Here is a 13034-nt window from a genome sequence, read left to right as displayed (position 1 = left end):
TAGAATTTCAAAATAGCCCCTCTTTAACTGTTTACTTACAACAGGAGCCCAGGACAGAGATTCTTTCAAACTCGTATATTTTGGATTGGTTTTCAAAAACAACTAGCAACACCTACAAGACCTCTTTACCAGCTGAATTGGAATTACTATAAAATACCAAGTTTTTCATATCACAGAAGGTATATTACAAAAAGATAGTAGGAATGATGGATTATTTTTTAACTCCAGATACAAAAGGAATAGCTATTTCCTGGGGTATGATGGCTGTAATCACCCTACAATATAACATCCTTACTGGATGAATCAACATTAATCTACACTATTTTCAGGCTCAAGAAAACACATCCCAACCCACTGTTGGCAAAAGCACCCAAGAAACACTGGCTCCAGGAAGCAGAACAAAGCCAGTGGTCAACTTTATAAGAGTAAATGGAATGGTCTAGAAGACAAGATGTTGCTGAACAACAAAGCATCAGAAAAGCAGTCACTAAAAAATACATACTGATAAATTGTTTCTTTTGGAAAACTACTGAACTCACTGAACTCAAATCTCACATTTCTATTAGTCCTCATTTTGTACTTAACTGGAAAAGAAGCCCTTCTGAGGAAATTAAGATCAAACAAAAGGTGGAAATGTACAGGCAAAGTACCCATGCAACCTAGCTCTGCTTACGAACTGTTTCATACAATAAATACATGACAGTGAAAAATGTCCCCAAATAGGCAAAGAACGTTTTTAAACAAGAGTAGAGATTGCCTACAGAACTAAAAATGTTTCCTAACAGTTACTTTTACCTATGAACAGAAAAATATCTACTGAATTTGCAAAGTAAAAGTGGTAACATTTTATTTAAAATACAGAAATAGAAAACTCTGTAACAAAGGCTAGAGAAACAGAGATACATCACATTCCAGACATTTAATAACTTATTGTCTAAACATGTATCTACAATCACTATACCTCAGGTTTCAGATCTCTGTGGACTACTCCTACATCATGCATATGGCTCACTGCTGAAACAAGTCTGCGCATAATGTGACTGGCTTCAGTCTCACTGAAATGTTTCTTTTTCTGAATACGCTCAAGCAGTTCTCCTCCCTTCAGTAATTCCATTACTAGGAATGTGTGAAGCTGAAACAATAAAGAAAAATACAGCATGTTAGAAATGTAACATTACGAACCAACACTCACTCAGGAGCTAGGTGCTATTCTGACAGGTTCTCAACATTTGAAAAAATAGCACTGCTGCTTGTAGCAATTTGGAAGGCCAAACACAAGCACCAAATCTCAGATGGCATGTTTTCCATCAATCTTGTTGAGACTGAAGAATGAAGTCTTCCCCACGTGCACCCATATTTATTAACAAAAACACAATGCCACCAGCTAAATGGATAAATTTTTAGAGAGATGAAATGGCTTTACTTAGGCTAACAAGTAAAGCTGGAAAAAGCTAAACTTCTGCTGCTTAAGCCTCTTCTGATATAAATATATATATCTATTAATATGCATAAGGAGTTAACCTCTTAAATGTTATGAAATCCTTTAAAAACATCCTGAAACTTTACCTCTGATTCAAGGATTATCTAGAACTTGTGATTTTATCCCCTACAGAGTAGTAGCCAAAACTACTCCATCATTAGAATTACATGGGACACCTTCCTAAAAATTAAAGAGCATTTTTTTAAATTAAAGAAGCAATGGGTTTTTAGAAGGTTGTTCTTTTCAAGGCCATCAATAAGCAGGGTCAAAGACATTGGCACACAGTCAATTGAAATTCAAATGTCTTGCCATTAGACAAACAGCAGACTTCACAGAATGGGGAAGTGAAGTCAGCATTCTCAAAAGGCAATGGATGTAGGCTTGCCACAGCTTCCAGCCCTTCCCTCCCCTGAATAACAGTAACAAAAAGTTGCAAGCAGAGCAAAAAAGTTCTGGGAAGAGGCTAAAAAATGGAATTCAAAGCAATAGTCAGAAGGCGTACAATTTAGATACCAAAGAACACAAGCAGAGCTATGTGGACAGAAAGCAGTAACTTCTTAGAATAAGCAAGGTGTCTAGTAGTGCTTGAATGACATCCTCTGCTGCAAGCTTTCTTTATGCCTTAGGAGTAGATGACAGGGAAATTGGAAAGGATAACGAGACTTTTTTCACTACAAAACTTCTGGCTCATCAAGAGACTGCAACCCAATATTACATGATTGGAATACTAATGTAGAATTTGAACAAACCGATATCAGAGCAAGTTAAATACTGGAAATTATTAAGACAAACTGCAGAAAGGTCAAAACTAGAAAATTTTCAACAGTTTTGGTCTTCAGAATATTGTCAGCAGGTAATCTGAAATGTAACCTGGGAGCTACCAGAAGCAGCTAAAAAAAAAGTGGGGGTTGATTGGTTTAGAGCAGCCTATTCAGTTGCAGAGCAGTCTGGAGAACATTTTTCTTAATTTAGTACATTCAATTTAATCAAAGGAAAGAAGTGTCCTGTTCTACACGTGTACTCATACTGTACCTATATGCAAAAAAAAGGGTTTTCTTGTTGTTAAAAATTACAGTACAGATAGTGTATCCTCTCAGCTCATTTCACAAGTGCTCTACATGAGCTCTCTGCTGGCCCCAGTATAAACAGCTTGAGGGGGACAGACTGGGATATGTGGAGAGGCCAGAGATCCCTTGTTCCATTACAAAATCATAGACCAGAACCACAGAACAGTCTAGGCTGGAAGGGAGCTCTACAGGACATCTGGTCCAAACCCTAGCTCAAACCAGAGCCAACTTTCAATTCAGATCAAATTATGGTTTATTACATGCTGTGGAGTTTACATTACATTAAAAGAAAAAGACAATTAAGGTATCTAAATAAACTGATCTTAATGCACTTTCAAATAAAGGCTCTATTTTCACATTTGGTAACTTGGCAAGCTATTTGGTTATCTCCATTAAGTTACTAATGTGTAGGAAAAGATGCTAGATATATAATCTTCATTTCCAACATTTCTAAATTTATTCACAAATACTATTTTAAGATTTATGATGACCCTGGGGGAAAGGTGATAACACATTTCAGTATCATAGATACAGAAATTGGGCCACAAACACATTGTAGGATGGTTAACAAAGACACTGAAGAACAGAACAACAAACAGAATCCAAGCCTCTAATTTTTTCACATACTGTTTTGATTTGCTAGAGTAACTGCAAGATCATTTGAATGCAGAATTTTTGCTTCATCTTCTATCGTGATTAGACAAAAGCCCTAGGAAAAAAGTTGCCTCCACAGTTACAGTATGCTTAAGTCCAAAAAGTTCTTGGAAAAACACATGGCGATGTGTTTGCTAGGTGCTGATTATAGTTTCTTCAAAATACCTGGTCATGAAAAACTTCATGTAACTTCACTACATTCGGGTGTCCTTCGCAGAGTCTCAGAGCTGTTATTTCCCTCTGGGTGTTGGCTTCCATTCTGGAAAAATTGAGCAGTCATTTTGTACCAATTTTACTGAGCAAATTGCACATTCCAAGTGTTATTTTTTAACTGCTTGCAATCCAGATTTTTTTACTATTACAACCACTTGAACACAATTAAATGCATATTAAAAAAAAGTGGAGAACAACTCTCCCCATAACCCTGCAATTTAGTACATTAAAAAACCCACACCCAATTCAAATAATGTTTTCAATGCAATTGCAACTTCCTACAGCAAAAGCTGATGTGATATTATAGAATAGTTTCTATCTAAAACAAACCATGCCCTTAGTCCAGAGCAATTTGACTTCACCTCTGTTACTACCAGTATTTGTTAGTTCACCTTTATCTTGGCCCAATCCTATTCCATTCTTAATGGGGACAAGTACTTCCAAAATGGTATGTAAAATATGAGCTCTACTAGAAAAAGAGAAACATTGTCTATATATGAATTGTGTTATGCAAATGACCCCCAAACCAGACCATTGTAAAAATCTGAAATGGAAGAGATAAGAGACTACCTCTGGAGAAAAATCACTGCATAAGTTCTCTTTCAAGTACTGAAATCTACAGCCATAAAAAGTGAAAATGGTGATCATTATAAAAGCTGCAAGAATGGTGACAGAGAAGAACATTTTTTTCCACTACTTAGATATATTAATTTATTTTTGGCAATTAATGCCTGAAAATTTTTGCCAAAACTCTCTCCAAGAAAGGCTAACCCTGTACTGACTCAGAGAATGGCTTTACGGGTAACAGATACAGAAAGAATCTCTCACCACATGTGTTCTTAATTTTTGTTTGCTTTTTTTTTCCTTAATTAGGATGAGAATCACAATGAGAATTCTGTGCAAGAGAATTCTGTCTTTCTTGTAGGCTTCATATAATCAACAAGTAAACTAAGCTGTTCCATCTGCATCTCTGCTGGTGAAGTTTTTTAACTGAAAGTGACTTCAGGTCCTTAAGGAATTAAAAAACCTGACTCTCAGAGTCTTTCCCCCTAAACTACTAACAGAAGGAAGTGGACCTTGGAAATAGATGAAAAAGGTTCAGCATCATGAGCATTAACCTTTGAAATTTGTATGTGGGCTTTTCTAAATACTTCCTCTCGGTAAATAGTTACCATCTCAGATTTTAAACAACCTTGTGAGAAACAAATGGGATGTTCCAGAACAGTAACGCAAGCAAGTTTACAGAGATCCACTGTTTCAGTGGTCATCAGACACACAGATAAACCTAAAATTGTTGGCTGGGGGCACATCCAGCACTATTAAAAAGCAACACCACAGAGGAACTGTTCATCCCAGCTTTCACCTCAAGCATCATGAAAAGGTTTCCCTAGGTCTAAGATTCTGGTTTTGGGCACATTTGCCCAGTAGGAGTGAAAGGCTTTGAGGCAGAGAAGGTGCTAGAAACTTCTTATACTTTTCCTTTTAGCCAGATTTACTGGTGTGCTCCCCAGAGCAATAGTATTTAGAGATTCTTATTCAAGTTGGGTTTTGGCCAACTGTTCAGCACATGGGTTTACTGCTAACTCTAAATACTGTACAAACATGCTGAGTCTGCTCACACCCTGCAATCCTAAAAAAAAATTTAAATCTCTGTATACAGATCACTTCTTACCTTCATTTAGCCTGAGCCGCCAAGATGAAGGAGAAAGAGCAAAAGAACCCATGAGTAATAAAATTTAGGGACATAATTTCTAAAACTTAAGTTCTAGGGGAAAAGTCAGTACTAGTCTGCTCACTGTTATCCAGAAACAAAACACACTATCTTAAGATGAAATGGGAGCACTAACCTACAGCTCAGCCACAAAGGTAGTAGTCACAAGACTGATGGGAACTGGAGGACAGAGAAGACACCAACAGATGCTAAAAAATGGCACTACGTAGATGTCTATGTTTAAGTTACTGAATCCCATTTCTAGTGCAAGATAGTTTTAGGCAGGCCTCCATTAATTTAGCAGACCTCAGAAAACTAACTCAGACACCTACACTTTGGCTTCTTTTTCTTGAACTTACCCTATTCAAAAAGCATATGATGAAACACTTAAGTCTGGTGGACAGCTTCTTCCAGAGTTTGGGAAAACAGAGGTACAGCCAAATGTCTTGGACAAGAGATCACTGTGAACTATCATTCTGATAGCAGAACAGTCCTACTTTCCTGCCAGCATTCTACAACATACTAGGGACGTACTTACTAATGAACTCTGCAAAATGAAGGCAAAAATCCATCTGCTCCTCAAAGAATCCCTTATCTTTATTTTTCTCTGGGCAGAAACTCCCAGAGATATCCATTCTGGAAGAGAACCAGACAGTACCCGTGTACAAAACAAGTCAGCTGTTTCCACTGTAGTGTTCTCTTCGGAACACCCAGGAAACAAGATGCAACTTACAATTCCATAGTCTAATTCCATTTTATACACACACACACACACACACAATTAGATCTGAGGCAACCCACATTGCAGACCATTCTTAAAAGCAGTATCCTAGGCAATCAAGTGGGCTGCCTAGGAGAAGGAGCTAGCATAAGCCTACATTCAGTTCACTTCAGTCTCAAGATAGAAGAGCCTTAAATCTTACTTTGTTAGGAGCAAAATCAGGGGAAATAACGGTAGAATACAACTAGGAACCAGAAAAGTACTCTCTAGGTTTCTTCTTGTGTCCCAAGAAGAATAACATTTTATTTCAAAAGGCTCTCAGAATCTTTTAAAGGTCCTAAGGCTGCAATAAGTGTCTGTAGATTCACAGAACAGGAAATAATTTTAAAGTTATTTTTCTACTTCCAAAAATGTAGTGAACATTATTCTACTCCATGGGTGACAGTAAGCAAAGAAAATATTTTTATTGTCTTATAGAATATTTATACCTTTTGCTAATTATTTTTACTGCATACTCTTGGCTAGTTTTCTTGTGTAAGCACTTTCGACAAATGGAAAAACTTCCTTCTCCCAATGGTTTCTCTTTCAGATCCAGTTCATAATGATGATAAAATGGAGAGTCCTGTTAGGAAACTGTCTGTATTTAGTTTTGCAGAATACTTTCAGTATACACAGTCAAAGACAAAGAGTAAAGTTCCACGAGAATTTTTTATCTACATTTAAAATTGTAAAAGAGCTCTCTTTTTAACAAAATTAATCTTACATTTTATTTAATAAAATGCATAAAAATTATTCTAACAATCAAAGAGTAAAGCTTACATTACATTAAACAAACAACCACTAAATAAATCATTACTATTACAACAGTTGAAGATACAAAATATTCAGACAAACAGGATCAAAAATGGTCATACATACATTTATCCACAAAACTATGTGCTCATTTGAGGACATCACAATAGCATGTGTTCTTATAAGGCTTCACACGAGTATACACTCTTTTGGGTAAATATAACACAGAAGGAATTATGATATAATTAAAGTAGCTTCAAAAATATCTACAATGGTTGGCTGAACAAGAACTATCAGGAGTATTATTATTATTATTACTACTACTATACTTCAGTCTTCTGGAAAACTAGACAATCATCTCACTTTTCAGATCAAACTTCAACTGCTTCTTAATAGTATCACATGCAAGATTTGATGGATCATCAGATGCTTGGATCATCTGAGGAGCCATTACAGAGAACTGAAAAATGAATGATGCCTATTTTGTAATCTGTAGCCTAGCTGCTTGGGAAGTTATACACAGTTTTAATTTAACCAAATTAATTTAGGTCTTGATATTATTATTACCTTCATCATAGCACTTCTAGCAATAGTTGTAGCTCCAGGTCGCTCATCCCCCACATAGAACTGAAAAGGATCTACTGTAGCTGCATTGCGTTTAAACAAAATAGAAGGTGCAACGAAAGAATATCCCTATGAAATTAAAACATCAGAAAAGGTTATAGCTTGATACTGTCGTACATAAACTATCATAATACATATGAAACATCAGGTTTCAGAAGAATTTTTCAAAGAAATCAGAATTTTTGTATCATAGTAGAGAAATTGTAACTTTCTCTGTTCAACATGAACAGGTATCTTCCTGGAATTGGTTATATGATCCTCCACAGTTAAAGACATAACAATAATACAACAAGAATTCTAATTAATGCTAATCTGGCTCAGTTACAATTGCTTTACAATAGTGATAAAGGCTTGTACTTCAAACTAGCCAGTTTCCCATGACACCTTAAAGTTAAGACATGAAATAGTTTGTATGTTGCAAGGTAAGCATCAAACAATTTTAAATGGATAAACAATATAAACATTATATTAATTATGGGCCAAGTTTGAGTATCATAACAACAGCTGTGACTACCCCGGCAGGGGGAATCAGATGGTATTATGACATGCGTAACCTGCTTGCTACAGTCACTGCAAATCTAACAAGTTCCAAAATATGATGCCACATTCCTGTACCCTAAGGATTAAGCTGCTCAGAAACAGACAATAAAAAACAAACAAGCACAAGGAAGGGGAGAAGAACAAGCAATCCAAACTGCTGTTCACCTCTGCAGCTTTGGTACCAAGCTGACTGCATGTGAGCTGTTTCTGCCCACTTGACATCCAGACCATGCAGTCTAAGAAGAGATTGCTCTTTAGTAGCATGGAGGGAACAGTAAGGAAAGCTTTGTTACTCTTCTGTATACATCGGTCTAATAACTAGAGCACTCCTACAAAACGTGGAGGACCTACTTTCAGCTCTGCAGGTAGCTCCCACTTTCCAAAGGATTACTTCAACTAGCGCATAATGGGGAAATGGGTGAACTACATTGCTCTTGCTGAAGGTGGCAGCCCACGCTGATGGAGTCAAGATGACAAGACTCATAAGGTATGAAGAATCAATAAAGAACAGACTGACTTTAGTCCAGCAAGCAGGACATTCAGCTGGGAATGGAGAGACAAGGAATTTCATACTTGCAATAAGACTGTTTCCACCTTTCTCATTTTACAATTGTTGAACAAAAAGCCCGGGGAACTAGGACTAGAGATTACACAATTAATTCCAAGAACTTCGAGGCAGGAAGTAAAAAAAAAAAAAAAAAAAAAGCTAGCTATACATGGGGAATTTTTTTAAAAAATTAATTTGATTTCTTAAAATACCTGAAATATTCTTTCTGAAGTCTGAGGGGTTGCTGCAGGAGAGTATGTTGGATCCATTTCTGTAAACTCCTCTGCAAAATTGCTGACATCTAATTCATCTCTGATTACTGGTTTAAATGGAGCTGGTATTTTTTTGGCAGCTAAGTCCTCCCAATTCATATTCTAAACAAAAAACAGGAAAGTAAGTTGGAATGAAATGAAAATTTAACAGAAAGAGATATTGGAAAGAGAGACTTGTCCAGACACACAGTCCTAACTCTATCTGCTATTTTTCACAGGCAGATGAAAAATATTCAAATTATGCTCCACTGATTTGCTTAGGTAAAGCCAAGCAGTATCATACTTACTTGTACATAGACAAAATCCAATCAAAAAGAAAATCAATGTAATTAAATTTAACAGTGGAGATGAGCCAAACAACTAGCGTGATGGTCCTTGAATTTCTTCCTGTTTTTCAGAATAAGCAATATTTATATTTTTGTAAACCATAGCGCATGCATGTAGTATCTTCAACTTTTCATTGCCAATTTCTATGCTTAATTATTGATGTCAGTTTTCAGAGCCCTGAGAGCATAAACCTCCAAATTCTTACTTAAAGGCATGACTAGAAAGAGGAAGCATAGAAATAGCAGTTATGAGAAAACTGCCCTGTTACTGTAAAGGAGTGGAACTGAAATTAAGTAAAGAATAGAAAGTGTTATATGATGACAAAATTTATCTCCCAAAACAAACAGTGAATTAAGGAAGTTTAACTCCATTTAACTCTACTTAACTTCAGAAGCACCATAAATACATAATTTTTTTTTTCAAAGAAAGCACACAATTTTAGCTACAGTGGATGGAACACTACAGATATTGTACACAAATTCAGTCTTCATCACAGTTTGAAAGCAAATGTTAATACACTGAAATCTGAATAGAATTAAAATTAACTAAACAAGACTAAAGATTTAATTAGGCCAAGGAAAATAGAGTGAATTTTATCAACATTCAAATTTTACTAGTAATGCTAGTGGCAATCTTTAAAAAAATCCTCTCAAAAAAACCCCAGCAGACAACACAACACAATTTCAGTGTTTTGCATTAAACCTTCTGATTTAAGCAGTGTGTCTTCTGGCTTCTTCAAGTAACTGTTAGATACAGACAATATATTAAAAACCTAGCACGCCCTTCTAATACACACAAAATCCATACACACAAGCACATGGATATTCTTACTAACTTCAGTGCCATTATTCATGCAATTAACATGTCTCTAAGCAGTTCTGTTAACAAAATAACAGAATTTCCTTCGACTTAGATTTCACAGGCACTCATGCAGAGTAAGTGGGATCTGGTGAGTTTTGTTGTTTGCTTTACCTGGAAAAAGGGATGCTGTTTGATTTCATCAGCATCAGTGGGACCACAACCTAGCCTCTTCTTGGGGTCTTTCATTAAAAGCCGCTGAATTATATCCTTAGACAGAGCACTCATTTCTTGAGGATAAGGTGGCTCACTTTTTAATATTCTCCTTTAAAACAAACAAAATAACAATGTGGTAATTACTTAAAATGTTGAGAGTTAGAGATTTACCATACTAATGGAAGCATTAACATTTCACTTAAACTTCTATTGTACCCAAAAGCAGGAGTATGACAAATATGAAACCAACCTTTTTTTAAATAAAGGAAGGTTTAAGGAATTGTGGGCATGAAACACAACCTCTGGAGAGATACATTATGTAACTCAATCTACAAAAGGAGAACAATCCTCATTTCATGTACTGAGCTTACTATTTAAAAGAAATCTCATAGCTGCAACAGATAGCTCCACAAAGAAATCAACCTGATGCCTAACAGCAGTCAAACCAAAAATAATTCCAATATTAAAAAGTATTAGAAAACAAAGAAAAAAAAAATCCTGTATTTGAGCCATTGGAGGTTTGCCTGCACCCTCCATGTTGTGTGCAGCGCTCATGCCCTAGTCTCAAAAGAAGGCACTATAACTGGAAAAGTTTTAGAGAACAGTAATAGGACTAATCAGAAACACAGAATGTGTTTTATAGGACGTTTTATAAAAAGGCTAGGACTATCCAGCTTACTGTAATGATGATTCAAGGGAGCCGCGCAGTGTTCCCCTCAAAACAAAGTAAAGAAAGTAAACAGAGACCACACCATCTTTTTCAATACAAGAACTAGAAACCATCAAGTTGTGCCAGTGGAAGTCAAAACTTTGGAAGCCTAAGCAGAATCACATTTCAATACCTATCTTTTACATCTGTAGTTCCCACAGTTCTGTATAAAAGAGGTAGGCAAGTTTTCCTTCAGCTACTCCAAATCTAAATGCTGAAGCTAAGGACTCTAAAGGAAAGTAACATAGCCAAAGACATGTGAACAGGTTTAAAACAGAGACACAAAAAACTTTTTAGCATACAGAATCACAAAGAGTTGTGGTTGGAATGGATCCCTGGAGGTCAGCTGGTCCAACTCCCTCAGCTTAAACAGTTACCTAGAGCCAGTTGTTCACCACCATGTCTAGAAACCTTCTGAATATCTCCACGGAGAGGGACTTCACCACCTCCTTTGGGCAGCCTGTGTCAGTACTCAGTCACACTCACAGTAAAAAAGTGTTTCCTGATGCTCAGAGGGAACCTCCTGTGTTTCAATTTGTGCTCCCTAGCTCTGGTCCTGTTACTATACATCACTGAAAAGAGCCTGGTTCCCTCTTATTTGTACACTTTCTTCAGGCATTTATGAACATTGATGAGGTCTCCCTGAGCCTTCCCTTCTCCAGGCAGAAGAGCACCACCCTTCTCAGCCTTTCCTCACATTCTTGGCAGCCCTTTGCTGGACTCTCTCCAATATATCACTCTCATGCACTGGAGAGACCAGAAGTGGAATTGAGTACTCCAGGTGTGGCCTCACCAGTGCTGAGTAGAGTGGAAGGATCATATCCCTCAACCTGACCATACTTTGTGTAAAGCAGCCCAGGATACCATTTGCTGCCTTTGCCACAAGGGCATATTGCTGCCTCATGTACAGCTTGGTGTCTATACAGCCTGACGCATACTCTCACTGTGGTGACTTCATAGAAGGACTTACAATGCCTTCACTAAACACAGACTGAAAGATTCTGAAGCCATGAGAGGCTGAGGCTCAAATGACAAGAGTTCATGGCAATACTAAAATCTCAACTATTACATGTTTCTGCCAGAGCTTAAGTTGATCACTGCAGGACATTCCTAAATTTTGTTGAAAGTTACGCATGACATATCCTTTAGAGTCAGTTATCCCATGAGAAAATTTTTATCTTGAAATCTCTAGCTTCTTGGATTAGTCCAAAAATAGATGCAAACAGATTGCTTCCTAAATAATCCTGTTCTGGCAATGTGGAAGGACAGAACCAAGTTCAAAATGCACATATCTCAGGGGTAGCTTCTACTGACGCAGTATCCAATTTCAAGCAAACAAAAAGACAAAGCAAGCTAACCTCTTGGTTTAAGTAACGCTGAAAGGAGTTAGAAAAATACACTCTGAGTTTTAAGATGGTGTAGAGGTCCAGGATTGTTTTTTTAAATGACATATGGATGATCTGCCAGTAAGGGTCTAAATCACAGCCATTCTGCTAGCAGAAGTAACAGCAACCATAAGACCTCTCTTCAACTTCTGGACACATTTCACTTTATAGAAAAGGAGAAGAAAGCACAATCTTATCAAATGATTTTTCAATTAGGGATGTTATTACCAAATTTAAACATCACTAAACAAGAGTATTCTTACACTGTAGGAGGGATGGAGAAGTAAAGATTCAGTCTCTTCAGAAATCACCCAGTCTCCGGAAGGGGAAGCAGGTAAGGAAGTAAGAAAACCTTCCTGTTCTAGAGACAGAAGACAGGACACCTTGATAGAAAAACTACTTTATTTACAGGAGGACCAATGAAATCTACAGTGTTTTCATAGCTTGAAAATCACTGTGGTTAGAGAAGTCTGAAAAAGCTTCTTTATCAACCTTTCTGATGAAAGAATCCGAAAGGTAAGTAGCAAAGATCCTGGAAAGCAGCAGGTTGTCTTTGGGCTCTCAGAAGGGGTAAAAGCCCCTCCAGTCAGTATTTTTTTGAAATTGATTTCTAAAGCAATGAGATTGAAACTCTGGGATGTCCTTAGAAATCAAAAGGGAAATTCTAGAGCAAGTTCTCTTCCACACACTCTAGGAACCTCCTAAACTGTTTTCCTCTTTGCTGTACTGTATTTCCAGAAGACATCCAGTAAGTTTTGTACTGAGAAGTATCTTCCATCTGTTGACCCTCCATGACCCAACCCACTGCAGGAAAGGCAGCATTTTGCCATGCTCCATTACAAGGAGACTCCTGTAAGTTGTATTTATAAATGCCAGTGGCTTTAATTCAGAAATACTTTTGAGGTTGACTGATATTAGAAAACACTGATGATGCTCTGGATTGGTTCACAGAACCATATTACAGAGGCAGTGAAGAAT

General features: G+C 37.0%; 1 protein-coding gene across 5 annotated transcripts in view; it reads right to left on the bottom strand.

Moving 5' to 3' along the window:
- The window catches only part of RPS6KA5 (ribosomal protein S6 kinase A5), a 75191-nt gene that overhangs the window by 9379 nt on the left and 52778 nt on the right, over positions 1–13034 (bottom strand). For all 5 annotated transcript variants that reach the window (XM_032111368.1, XM_032111369.1, XM_032111372.1 and 2 more), the window contains 6 exons: positions 9921–10071; positions 8562–8723; positions 7206–7331; positions 6335–6468; positions 3367–3460; positions 962–1132 (listed from right to left, as the gene is read on the bottom strand). In XM_032111368.1, the coding sequence (XP_031967259.1) occupies positions 962–1132; positions 3367–3460; positions 6335–6468; positions 7206–7331; positions 8562–8723; positions 9921–10071 (838 nt within the window). The remainder of the gene's footprint in view (positions 1–961; positions 1133–3366; positions 3461–6334; positions 6469–7205; positions 7332–8561; positions 8724–9920; positions 10072–13034) is intronic.

This window comes from Corvus moneduloides, chromosome 6 (genome assembly GCF_009650955.1).
Source record: "Corvus moneduloides isolate bCorMon1 chromosome 6, bCorMon1.pri, whole genome shotgun sequence".
NCBI classification, from domain to species: Eukaryota; Metazoa; Chordata; class Aves; order Passeriformes; family Corvidae; genus Corvus; species Corvus moneduloides.
Note: the sequence above shows the minus strand (reverse complement) of the source record. Positions and strands in the feature narration are given on the sequence as shown.